The sequence below is a fragment of the Sphaerodactylus townsendi genome, linkage group LG03 (assembly GCF_021028975.2).
Source record: "Sphaerodactylus townsendi isolate TG3544 linkage group LG03, MPM_Stown_v2.3, whole genome shotgun sequence".
NCBI lineage: Eukaryota > Metazoa > Chordata > Lepidosauria > Squamata > Sphaerodactylidae > Sphaerodactylus > Sphaerodactylus townsendi.
In genome coordinates, this window is record NC_059427.1 from 24,602,990 (window position 1) to 24,616,259 (window position 13,270).

Genomic DNA, 13,270 nt, shown 5'->3' on the forward strand with positions numbered 1-13,270 from the left:
TTCCTTGCCGTCTTCATCTCTATATCAAGACATTTTCCCCTGCATTTTTGGTTTTAAAAAAATCAACACAAAAATCACCATGAAACAATCGCAATAGGAAAGTCAATATTCTAACATTCATTTCTTAGTTTAAGCACAGCATTGTTTCTTTGTAATTGTCATGCTTCTCTTTTGTTCTGAATCGTATCGTGCTGATTACAAAAAAGATCCCAGTAAAACTTATTCATTCGTTTAAAATGTATTTATTCATTTCGTTTATAAAGCTGATATTTTTCAGCCTGTAAATTATTTGTAAAATATATAATGTGGCCCTCCTGCTGAAATGTTTGGAGACCCCTGGTGCAAGCCAATTGACTGCCTTTCAGCTCTTGCCCATCTAGTCATTTTGGTGGGCTTTTCTGACAAGTAGAGGAACGCAACTATTGTGTCATCTTTGTTGTAGTCCTGGTAAGTGCTAGTGTTATTTCAAGAAGGGCAGCAAAAGGACCTCCCATGGCTCCATTTCCATCTTCTATAACTTTGACAGGGCGTTCTGGAAAAGTGGCTTTAAGTACTTCTCAAAGGTCTGGTTGTCCTATTGGGAGACAAGAAGAGGACATCAGGCTCAGAGATGGCGAAGAGGTTCAGAATAGAACAGAAAAGCTAGATTGCTTTTCTGTTTCAGCTTCAAGAGCTTCCAAGCCTTTATTTCCCCATGTCAAACTGAACAAGTTGAAGACAGCTCTCACTGTTTACTAATGTTTAGATAATTTTAATACGTACAATATTATATGTACAATTGTTTTTCCTCTCTTAGTTTTCAGAATTAATGGTAACTGCTGCTCTGATTCCGTTTTCCTTTTTCTGTTCTATTTATATCTGTAAAAATAAAGCTTACATCTTGAGAAAAAAAATGCTATTCTCACCTGGTTGTTGGTTGGTGACTTCTTAGCCCACTCAAAAAGCCGCTCATAAGCATGACCATCATAACATCCAATGGCTGAATTCAAATTTGCATCAGAGAAGTCGAAAGCATCCACTAACGGAACAGCATCGGGCCTACAGAAGCAAAAGAAGCATTTTTCTCTAATGGGCACTGGAGAGTCATCCCGCTCGGAGTGCATTAAATCGTGCTAAGCAATGTCCTTGTGATATTTGACCAGCCATCTTGAAGGACTAGGAATGTGGTGATTGAAGGAAACACATATTCTTAGGACGCAGAGTTCAGTGCTCACTCTTCTATTTCAGATTTGTATGACGTGAGCATAAACTGCAGGATATATTTATTCATGAACATGTTGCATACCAGGGAGTTAGAAGTATTTTTGCTGGGGGAAAGGAGGAGGGGGTACCATCTGAGTGAACCTGCCTGGACAAAACATCATGTTGAACAAGGACTGTATGGAGGAGAGCAGAACTGGGAGAAACTGAATGTAAAAACTGGATGGATCCAACTCAAGGACCAATGGTATTCATAATGTTCTCCTCCAACACATTTCAAAGGAATCTATTGTCTTCCTGTCAGCATCCTTCATCATCCAAATTTCCATCTGTATAATGCTATGGCATGAATTAACTTGATCCTGGTTGCCAGTGGCACATCATTTCACTTAAACATCTTCTTTAGCTCCTTCATGGCTCCCCTTCCCTGTCTCAATCTCCTTCTGATTTCTTGGTTGCAGTTTCCCTTTTAGTTGATGATGGAACCAACAAATCAACCATTTCAGTTTCCTCATTGTCTTTTTTTTAAATAATTTTTTTATTGTATCATTTGAATTTTACAGTTTATAGTAATTTCCTTCTTCATACATTTTCAAACGATACTTCCCCCCCCTTTTCTCCCTCCCCCCATTACTTCTTCTTCATAGTTTTGTCACACAAACAGCAGTAAGTTCATTCTCTGTAGCCTCTTCTTCCATATTTCTTCATTGACTCGAGCTCCTTTCATCCAGTCCACGTATATTATCCATATCTTCAAAATTTCATTCTGTTTATCTTGCCACATCTTATTTTTGGTTAATATATCGAAAACATCAAGTGTCACTTGTTCCCAGATATATTCTAACCATTTCTGAAGTGTCCATTTTTTCTTTTCTTTCCAGCCCAAGGCTATTATTGCATGGGCTGCTTTAATCATTATTTTATACATATAACTATATTGTTTATCCACCCTTCTGTCTTCCATTACACCCCATTGACATTAAGTCATTATTTAAATCAATATTTATCTTCACCAGTTTCTCGATATATAAAAATACAATTTTTTTACTTCTGCACATTCTATCCACATATGGCTATAACATGCCTCTTGGTCTCCGCAGTGCCAGCATTTGGAACTAAGTCCTTTTATCATATATGCTAGTTGTTTTGGTGTTCTATACCATTTTAATATCACTTTGCTTTCTAACTCCATATATTTCTCAATCTTCGTTTCCTCATTGTCTACCCTAAAGCTGAGTAATTCTCCTGTAGCCATTATTTTTGTCTTCTTGATGTTCAGCTGTAGTCCTGCTTTGGCACTTTCTTCTTTACCCTTCAGCAATAGTCATTTCAGGTCTTCACTGTTTTCTGCTAGTAATCAGGTGTCATTGGTATGTATCAAATTGTTAAAGTTCCTCTCCTGAATTTTCACTCCATTTTCATCTAAATCTAATCCAGGTCTCTTTATGATATGTTCTGTGTACAGATTGATAAGCTAGGGAGAGCAAATATATCCTTATCTAAAATCTTCGTCACCTAGGAACCATTCTCAAAGGCTTCCATCAGATGTGGGATCCAGCAGGTTCTCACAGGTTCCCGAGAGTAGGTTACTAATTATTTGTGTGTGCCGAGAGGGGGTTACTAATTGGTGATTTTGCTACATGATTTTTGCCTTAGTTACGCCCTTCTCTCAGCAGTAGCACGCAGAACTTGAAGCAGTCTAGCAGGAGGTGCACCGGTGTGCGTGGCAGCCTGCTCCTGCGTGCATTTGTTTCCCGCCCAAGGACTGGTGCAGTGGCTGTGTCCTTGCCACAGCCCCACCCAGGAATGCCCTGCCCCCGGAATGCCCGGCCACGCCCCCGTCGTGCCCCACTCAGCCCCATTGGCGCTACGTCACAGTTTGAATCCCACCACCATGGGAACCTGTTACTAAATTTTTTGGATCCCACCACTGGCTTCCATGACCAGAATGAACTGGCTGTTGTGTGTCTTCCAAGCTGTGCGGCTGTGGTCTGGTAATTTTTGATCCTAATGTTTTTTCTGCATCTATGACTGGCATCTTCAAAAGGCTGTCGCAGTAAAATGTGTTTTTTTTCTCTCTGTGATTCAGTGTGGAGTGATTGTGTGGTGGGGTACATATTTTGTCCACTTCACAGGGGGCAAGGAATATTTGCATGTATTTAGCTGGAGCTCATTTACAGTTGCATCACTGCTGCCTTTGCCATGAAGGCGCTAGACTCCAGTAATGGCACAAAATGTCTTTTTGAGCATTACCTTGTGCTTCCCACAGGCATTCCTTCAATGTATGGGCCTCCTTCTTCAACTAAGCAAATAGAAAGTATTTTGCTAGTGATTCATAGACAGATCTACATGCACATGACATGAACACAGAGAAACATTTTTTCAACAGGAGAACGTGAGAAGAGGATTAGCTTACCGAATGAGATCCAAGAGATCCAAGTAAGATTCGATCACCCTGTCGCTTTGCTTCTCAGATAGGTGACCGATCTGCAGGAAGTCCCCCATGCTGGAGACGATTCCATGTAGTGCAAAGAGGTCACAGAGATGCTTCAGTACCTTCTGGATGTTAAATTCTGTTTCAATTTTTTCTAGCGCGTTGACAAAGTTTTGCACGACAATGTAGTGGCTGTGAGCCTGAAAAAAGTAGCATGCAGTTACACATATTATTTATTTATTTATTTAAATTTGATAACCGCCCACCCCCGAAGGGCTCTGTGCATAGGTTTCTGTGCAAAATACCCCCCCCCCGTTAACAACAGTTATAAATCATGCCTGTTTGCAAAACAAAGATTCAAAATAATCATTCTAGATTTTAAAAACTGAGGATTAAAAGCTAATTTTCTACCATTTAAAGAACTTCAAAACCTTTAAAGCATTAAAAATGGTTCCGTTCTTGCTTATGTCCAGTTATTCTGTCCTTAGAGGGCTGAAAAGAAACCTAACAGATATGCATCTACCCTGTTCTAATGTAGGGGTACTCTTAACCCACTGCTTGTAAGGAATCGGCCCAGAACATCACATTCACAGAGTCATAAAGGAATGGGCAATTATCAGATGTACACATAAATGTTGGAATGGGTCCTCCTCCACATACTGCATTGTGGTCATTGTGGAACTTCCACCCTTCTTTTATCACTGGGCACTCTTAGTATTTGTTATTGTTCTGAGTGGCTTTCCTGAAGGGTGCTGAAGATCCTGTATATCTGAGCTGTACTTCATTCATAGCCACTATGATTTAGTTTTAATTGTAATTTTAAAGTTGTTGTCTTCACATTACTTCAGAAAATCACACCGACATGTTCCAAAAGGAAATGGAAAACTCTTCAAAAGTTGCTATTATTTTAAAAGAATGTAAATGCTGGAAACTACCTTTGAGCTCTAAGCTACATCCCTGGCCCACCACTAACACACAGTAAAAATACTTGGCAAAATAATTCACTGTTGGAGAGGCAGATCTAATTTGCCAAGTGTCCTGAGTCAGAGCCTGTGGGCTGAATTGAGGCCAGGACCAAGGAATGGCCCTAGGGATTGTAGAAAAGAGGAGCTCTCAGCCAACACTATCAGCACAAAGGAGGAGGAGTAGTAGTTTGGATTTCTCAACAGTAAGGTGTCTCAAAGTGGCTTACTCTCCCCACAACAGACACCTTGTGAGGTAGGTGGGGCTGAGAGAGTGCTCAGAAAACAGTGACTAGTTTTCACCCAGCAGACTTTATCTGTAGGATTGGGGAAACAATTCTGGTTCATCAGATAGCATCTACCGCTCTTGCGGCAGTGTGGGGAATCAAGCCCAGTTCTCTAGATTAGAGTCTATCACTCTTAACCACTACACCAGGTCAGGGAGGAAAGAAAAGACTGAGCCCTGACAACAATAGAGAGCCAGCCCTGAGAAGGAAGAGGAGTTGGAGGATGAAACCCGCTTTCCTTCACATTTTGAGATCTGAGGAGAGTCCACCCAATCCCCAGCCAAGAGGGAGGGAAGGAGTTGTAACCCCCATGCTCAGAATGGGTTGACCCAGAAAGGGGTGGAGACTCAAAGCAGCAGAAGGCTGCAGAGCTCTTTGGGGGAGTCAAGGCTACCAGACTCGGACCTTGATTTCTAAAAGCCCTTAACACCTTGTTAAGGTAACTGCAATGTTGTTGGGAACTACTGGGAAGGTAGTTGTTTGTTTTTGCTATGTTGTAAATGTTGGAGTTTATTGTTTCAGGGTTTCTTTTTGTGGTTGTAATGGGTGAGAGTTCTCCTGGAAACCTTCATCATGTTGAATCCTGTTCATCAAGCCCTTGGAGTCTTCAGGAGCCAACCCACTTGCAAAGAAGAATTGGACTTGGCAGTATCAGTAGACTGTGAATATAAGGACTTGAAAATGCAACCTGAACAGGACCTTGAAGAGTGATGTTAACTGTTGATGTTTGATGTTATATGTTAAGAAAGTAAACCATTTTGTTTTTAAAATTTGTTGCTGCAAGCTCATTTCAAGTTCTGCCCCACAGAACCCACAGATAGAGGTTACAGAGTCACATCATATGAGGACAATATTGGCTGTAACTGTTAAAATTCAAGCATATTACCTGTTGATCTAATAGGATTAAGAATATTACTAACCATAGCGGCCAGCACCAGTTGTACAGAGCACAAGTTCCATGCTTCATGCTGTGGTGTTCCCGACTGAATCAGAGACTGAAGTTTGATTGCTGCATTTTCTACCATCCTGGGAGCAGAAGCAAAGAATTTGCAATGCATATGAAACGGTCCACATCAACTCTCAAATATGTCAGCAAATATTTGCAATTCGTTTCTTCTTTTTAGACCCCTCACGGCAAAAGGAGGGTTCCAGTCTATATGTGCAGCAGAATAAGGCAGGAGAATTCTAGATGGTACCACCTCTAACTGACACCCCTGATGAATTTCCCCCAAGGTAAAAGATCCCCCAAAGTTACGAAGGAGTCCACCATGTCAGAGAGAGGGATAGGCTAAAAACTTCTCCCCCAAGGGCTGCTTATCTATTATTATTATTAGCCAAGTCACAGCTGACTAAAAGCGACCTTGTATGGTTTTGAAGGTAAGAGACATTCAGGGGTATTGCCTCCCTTTGCATCCCATCCCTGGTATTCCTTGGAGGTCTCCCATCCAATACCTGGCAGGGTCAAGGTTGAGAGTGTGTGACTGGCCCATTGACTTCCAGGCTCAGTTTGAAGGGTTTGTTCTATTGGAACTGGGGAGGTACAGATTCTGTTTCCCAGTCAGCTAACATACCTTATGGGTCATGAGGATAAAATAAAGGAAGAGAGCCTTAGAAGGGATAAAAAATGAGATGGATCTCTCAGAGTCAGAATGAGAGCACCCCTGGTGACCATCTCCTGTGTATAAATATCTCTTTTCTGCAGCCTCACCAGAAATCCAGGATGGTTGGAGGGAGAGGGAAGGGAAGGACGGGAGGGAGGGAGGGAGGGAGGGAGGGGGAGAGGTGGAAAGCAAGGGAAGAGGAGCGAGGGGAGAGAGTGAGGGGTGGCATGAAAGGAAGGGGAGGGAGCGGCCCTGGCATCTGGACATGACCCACCCACCCTAGAGGAGGGAGAGGGAAGGGAAGGAAGGGTGGGGTGGCATGCAAGGGAGGGCAGGGAGTGAGAGGTGGCGTGCAGTGGAGGGGAGGGGGCACAGCATCTGGACCTGGCTCACTCACCCTAGCAGAGGGTGGGGGAGGGGAGGGTGGGGTGGCATGCAAGGGAGGGGAGTGAGTGAGGGGTGGCATGCAAGGGAGGGCAGGGAGTGAGAGGTGGCGTGCAGTGGAGGGGAGGGGAGGGGGCACAGCATCTGGACCTGGCCCACTCACCCTAGCAGAGGGTGGGGGAGGGAGGGTGGGGTGGCATGCAAGGGAGGGGAGTGAGTGAGGGGTGGCATGCAAGGGAGGGGAGGGAAGGGGAGGGGTATGAACCTGTGTATAAAGTTAAAAGCAGCCTTGGTACGTAGAAGCTTTTTAGTAGGTAGTCTCAGTGGTGCAGCCCCTCCCCCTCTCCTGTGCTTAAGGAGTAAAGTTGAACATCTTTCAGAAGTCCACTTTTAGAGATATTCAGGCGATTTTAAAAAATATGCCACAGGTTGTGCTTGTTTTTGTTTAACTAGCTTTTAAAAACAATGAAACACAACAACTGTGCCTCCAGGAGTAACTTGCCCACCCCCCCAAAGAGCCAGGGGCAACAACTCAGCTTCACAACAACCCTTTGAGATCACTCAGGCAGACACAGTTAAAAGCCACCCCCACCATAGCACTACTCAGTTCTGGCTCTGCTGATGTGTCATCCGCACTTGTGCCTTTGCTACAGGACAGGCCCTAAATCCAAACATACACATGGGGCTGTTGTAAACAAACCTGAAGGCTCTCTGCTTGTACGCTTCAGTGTAAACATCTGGATTTAGGAAATCTCTTTTCTCTTGGGCTCCGCATTTCCCAGAGCTTATGGAAGATAAATAGGCAACTGATGAAGGAAGGGGTTGTCCAGCCTTCACTATTCCAAGGCATTTTACCAAAAACCTAATGGTAGATAAATGAGTCACATCACTTTTCATGCTTCTTATATATCTAGATTGATATTATAAAGCATATCTCTTAAAACACACATGCATACATTTATTTTTCAGCTATAAAAGGCAAGCGTGCAGATATGTTTCTATAAGCTCATGATTTAAATAACTGGAAAACTTGACAATTAATTGGTAAGGGAGGACTAGAATGGACATTTAAGAGCCTGCAAGCTATGATTGTATTATACAAACTCCATGACGGAATCCCTGGGAATGACATTTTGTTTTTGCTTTTTTGTCATTTTAGGAATGAGAAATGTCTAAGGAGCAGCAGTGGCGTAGTGGTTAAGAGCAGGTGCATTCTAATCTGCAGGAACTGGGTTTGATTCCCCGCTCTGCCGCTTGAGCTGTGGAGGCTTATCTGGGGAATTCAGATTAGCCTGTGCACTCCCACACACACCAGCTGGGTGACCTTGGGCTAGTCACAGCTTTTCGGGGCTCTCTCAGCCCCACCCACCTCACAGGGTGTTTGTTGTAAGGGGGGAAGGGCAAGGAGATTGTAAGCCCCTTTGAGTCTCCTACAGGAGAGAAAGGGGGGATATAAATCCAAACTCTTCTAACCCTCCTTATTAAGAAGATAATGTATTGTATTCTACTGAAGAGAGACAGGTTTCAGTGATTCCACAGAAGCATGTGTTCTGGCTTCTGCCCCCACACTCCTATTGCCTCACAATATTTTTTCATTAATCCTTATCTCCATCCCAACTCATTCATAATAAGACAAAAACAGATTATGCCATTTTGCTTTGCAAATATTACAAATCCTGCTCTTTGAGCCTGAATGACGTTTTAGTCCTAGACAAAAGCCAATTTTCTCTTCCCTCACTGAGGCCAGAGAAATATTCTGCAAGCTTTGGTCCCTGAGCAGTTGAAATGTTTGGGAACATTCTGTGCCATGCAGAGGCAGAGCAAGGGGAAACTCTGCCCGGAGCGTGCGCGTGCCCTGCACCCCTGCCGCAGCGCCGCCCCCACCCCGGAACGCCCCTGCCACCCGCCACACCCTGGCCATGCCTTCGCCGCGGCTCTGCCTAGGATTTCATGCCCCACCCTGCCCCGTTGATGCTACAGCACTGGTGCCATGAGATCAGCTGAGCCAATGGGAGCCAGAGAGTTCAGTGGGGTTACCTGGCTGTCTGCAGGAGGAGAACAGTGTTTTCCCCTTCATAAGTGCAAGACGCAACCAATGCAGTGTACAAGGAAGGAAGGCCACTGAGGAGAGAGTACCCGTGTCCCCCACAGGCCCTTCGACACACCTCTACAGCTGCTGAACTGTAGTCAGTGGTGAACGCTTTAATGCCAGAAGTGAGCGCATGAAGCTGTGACAAAGACAAAAAGATTGGAACTTGTTAGCATTCCTCTGAACAAGGCGAGGTGCTACAAAAGGCCCCATAACAACATCCTCCTATTGGTACTGTTTCTGTAAAATTTGGATAAATTCCTGTCATCTGCTCTTTTTTTGCCATCATAGCTGACTCAAAACAAGAGATGTCCAGAAGCAATTTGCCATTGCCAGCCTCCATGTCATGTCCCTGGTATCCTTGGAGGTCCCTCATCCAAATACTTACCAAGGTTGAGGCTGAGGATGTGTGATGGGCATAAGGTCAACCAGCAAGTTTCCATGGTGCAGTGGGGATTCGAAGTGGGATTTCCCAGATCCTAGTCCCATGGTGGCGAACCTTTGGGACTTCAGATGTTACGGACTATAATTCCCATCAGCCCCTGCCAGCATGGCCAATGATCAGCCCATCTCTCTAACAACAAGAGTGCCAAAGGTTTTAACCACCCGAGTGCCAAAGGTTTTAACCACTACACCACGCTGGCTGCCGACAATACTCTTACACAATCTATTTTCACATGACCCTTTGCGCATCTGGGATATTCTTACTTGCCTCAAAACCTTGGGACAGGGTAGAGACTGAAATAACTCTTCTTCAGAATCCAAAGGTTGGACAGAATCTAGCCAAATGACATGCACTTTTAAGTTCTAGAGACTCAATGACAACCTTGAAAAATACCATTATATTGTTATTATTATTGCTACTTTCCACACTGGAAATCAATGCAATTTATGAATGGCTTTGGCTGGACCATGCCAAATCTCTGAATCTGTGGTTCAAGGCTACGAAATAAGCTTGCATGCAATTATACCTTGTAAATTCAGGCAAACAGTTTGCCTGAATGGCAGTGGTTTGTACTGGGAAAAGAACGATACGTCTGTAATTTCAAACTCCTTTCCCTGCCCCATTCACAACAAACACCCTGTGAGGTAGGTGGGGTTGAGAGAGTTCTGAAGAACTGTGACTAGCCCAAGGTCACCCAGCTGGCATGTGTTAGAGTGAACAAGCTAATCTAGTTCACCAGATAACCCTCCACAGCTCAAGTGGCAGAGTGGGGAATCAAACTCAGTTCTCCAGATTAGAGTGCACCTGCTCTTAACCACTACACCCCAGTAGCTCAGAAGATATCTGAGCTATTCCAGATTCTGAATCAGTAGTTTACTGAATGCATTTATTTGTAATATTTCATGCTGCCTTATAGTAGGAATTCTCTTGTTGTTAGAGAGATGGGCTGATCATCCATCATAGGTGATCTTATGGTCTCTTGAATTGGGATATGTATGTGTTTATGTGGTTTCTGGGCTGTATGGCTGTGGCATACTCTCCTGATGTTTCACCTCCATCTGTTCTAGCAGCATTCTCTCCTGATGTTTCACCTCCATCTGTGGCTGGTATCTTCATAGGATCCTCTGAAGATGCCAGCCACAGATGCAGGCAAAACATCAGGAGAGAAGAACGCTGCTAGAACACGGCCATACAGCCCGGAAACCACACAGCACCCCAGTGATTCTGGCCGTGAAAACCTTCGACAATGCATGTGTTTATTTTTACTATAGGTGAGGGAAGCCTGAAGCCTCTTATCCCTCCCCTCTGCAGAACTGGTGGGCTTCCTATTGATGGGAGGGAGGATGGTTGTCTCTGCCACCGTTGGCAGTTCACCAGATAAGCCTCCACAGCTCAAGTGGTAGAGTGGGGAATCAAACTCAGTTCTCCAGATTAGAGTGCACCTACTCTTAACCACTTCACCATGCTGGCTTTTGAAGGTGAACTCGATGGCATTAGACACTGTTAAAATCCATACTACCCAAACCCTGCCTTCCTCAGGCTCCACCAGAGGTGGGATCCAACAGGTTCTCACCAGTTCCCGAGAGTGGGTTACTAATTATTTGTGTGTGCCGAGAGGGGGTTACTAATTGGGTCTGCTTTTCCGTTAGAAATTCCATTAGGTCCAAAAATCATAAAGTCCTGTTGTTTAGCGAAGGTAGAAAACGGGATAATTCTCCCTGTTGGACTGTTTTAAAAACATGTTTTAGAAATATGGTATAGTTCCTTGTTTAAGGAAAATATCCTTCTTTTGATTTCTAGAAACAAAATTAAGTATTTGAAAGTATTAAGCATTTGACAGACAGTCAATTAGAGGAGAAGTAGTTGTTTCTGTTGGCAGTAGACGATGGGACTTGCTATAATGAGTTTAAATTATGGACAGAAAGATACCAGCTGGAAATTAGGAACTTTTTTTTTCTACACTAAGAGTTTTTTACAGTAACTGAGAAATTATTAATGCCCCGCCCCAGAATGCCCGGCCACGCCCCCTTGTGCCCCGCCCATCCCCATTGGCGCTACGACACTGTTTGAATCCCACCACCATGGGAACCTGTTACTAAAATTTTTGGATCCCACCACTGGGCTCCACCCTCAAAATCTACAGTTATTTCCCAAGCCAGAGCTGGCAACCCTAGCTGGAACACAGCAGCAGTTCACAGGTAATTCACGCAGTCAGTTGAAATGAAGCATACTTTGCCAAGTTATGTTAATTTTGAACAATAAAAAAGCATAGTGTGGATCAGACTAAGAAACATGATTCAGGGCTGTGGACGGGGAGACGAGCTGGTACCTCAACTTAGTCTTGTGTTTTCAAACTTATGTGTGCCACTATGAGAATTAAGAAGTTCCCTGTGTGAAAGGCAAAACTTGAGACTCGAGAATGTCTCTTGCGTAAGCTTTGCTTCTCCTTCTACGATGTTTCAGCCTAAGCTTTGCTTCTCCTTCTACGATGTTTCAACACTGTCCTACGGTTCACATTCTTCCGGAGCTGAGGGCTTTCACTCATGCCAGATCAGCATCTGTCGAGTAGCCAAAAAGTACCTTGTGCCTGTCAGGACTACATCTTCCAGAATCCCCTGGTCCCCACCTCTACCCGAGAGGTGGGAAAGAGGGCCAATAGCTGTCATGACCCGCCTGTTTGAAAATCCCATATATACTGGAACTGAGAGCAAGAATCCTCAGTTCCAGCACCCTGTAGTTAGGGTGACTCAGATCAATAAAGTTTGTTCCTTTTTCATTAAAGTCGACTTTGTTTGAGCGTGTTCAGCCTTACGTTGCTAGGGAAAAGCAATACACAGCCGGGGCTCCAATTGAAGCAAAAAGTCTCAAATCTTTCCAGAATCACAAAAACAAGTCACAAAAACACGTGGGTAATTCATTGCCCCCGCAAATAATCTTTCTTGGCCAGCTTTCTGATTATAACAAACTATTCTTGTTTCCCCTTCATATTACCTCTGGAAGTAAGTCAAATTTCCCTTCTTTAGTCTCTGCATAGCCTCTGTCAAAGACTTCCTGCAAGTAGTCACAAAGAAAGTGGAAGGCATAGGCGGTGGCCACCTGAGGTAGCAGCTTCTGTTGCTGAGTCTGATAGTCGAGGATCTTTGACTCTGGGCCCCTGTGGGAAGACCATTGGATTGGTTACCAGAGATGGAATGATGAATGGCAGTCATCGGCTGAAACAGCCTCAAACACTGCTTTGCTGGCAGAAGGATCTTATGCTGCAATGCTTCAAAGCTTGGAAGATTGACCAATCCCAGATTCCTAGCAAAAAGAGAAGTCAGCCCATAGGATAAGCTGTAGAGGGAAGTACTTCAATCACCGCATTGGCTGATATTCAAGAGGGTTGCTCTTACCACTCATAGAGAGGCATTTATTTGAAATAGCACCACCCTGTGCGGAACTATAATGAGGAAAAACCTTCCGAACCAGTGTGCAGTTGGTACGATTCCCACCCCTTCACCTGGATGGCCCAGGGTAGCTCAATCTCATCAGATCTTGGATGCTAAATTGGGTGGCCCTGAGTAGTTCTTGGATGGGAGAAAATTAAGGATGTCTGGGGTTGCTCCACTGAGGCAGGTAATGACAAACCACCTCTGAATGTCTCTTGCCTTGAAAACCCTACAGCAGGGGTCTGCAACCCGCGGCTCCGCAGCCGCATGCGGCTCTTTCAGCCTTATACTGTGGCTCTGCTTGGCCTGGGGGTTGGAGGGTAGTGTGGGCATGTCCCTCCAGCCCTCCAGAGCAGCGCTGGAAGGAGTGGAGGGGCCAAACCGGAGGTGGTTCTGTACGTGAGGGCGCCGCTTTTCGCGTCCCCTCCACTCACCTCTCC

The 13,270-nt window shown here is 44.5% G+C and overlaps 1 protein-coding gene across 1 annotated transcript in view; it reads right to left on the bottom strand.

Moving 5' to 3' along the window:
• LOC125429068 (peroxisomal acyl-coenzyme A oxidase 2-like) overlaps positions 1–13,270 on the bottom strand; it is a 32,572-nt gene continuing 19,302 nt past the window's right edge. Inside the window, exons 9-15 of the mRNA XM_048489838.1 lie at positions 12,394–12,556; positions 8,906–9,096; positions 7,569–7,730; positions 5,804–5,909; positions 3,617–3,834; positions 906–1,038; positions 1–574 (exon numbers count right to left, since the gene is read on the bottom strand). Coding sequence (XP_048345795.1) covers positions 512–574; positions 906–1,038; positions 3,617–3,834; positions 5,804–5,909; positions 7,569–7,730; positions 8,906–9,096; positions 12,394–12,556 — 1,036 coding nt within the window. The 3' untranslated portion in view covers positions 1–511. The remainder of the gene's footprint in view (positions 575–905; positions 1,039–3,616; positions 3,835–5,803; positions 5,910–7,568; positions 7,731–8,905; positions 9,097–12,393; positions 12,557–13,270) is intronic.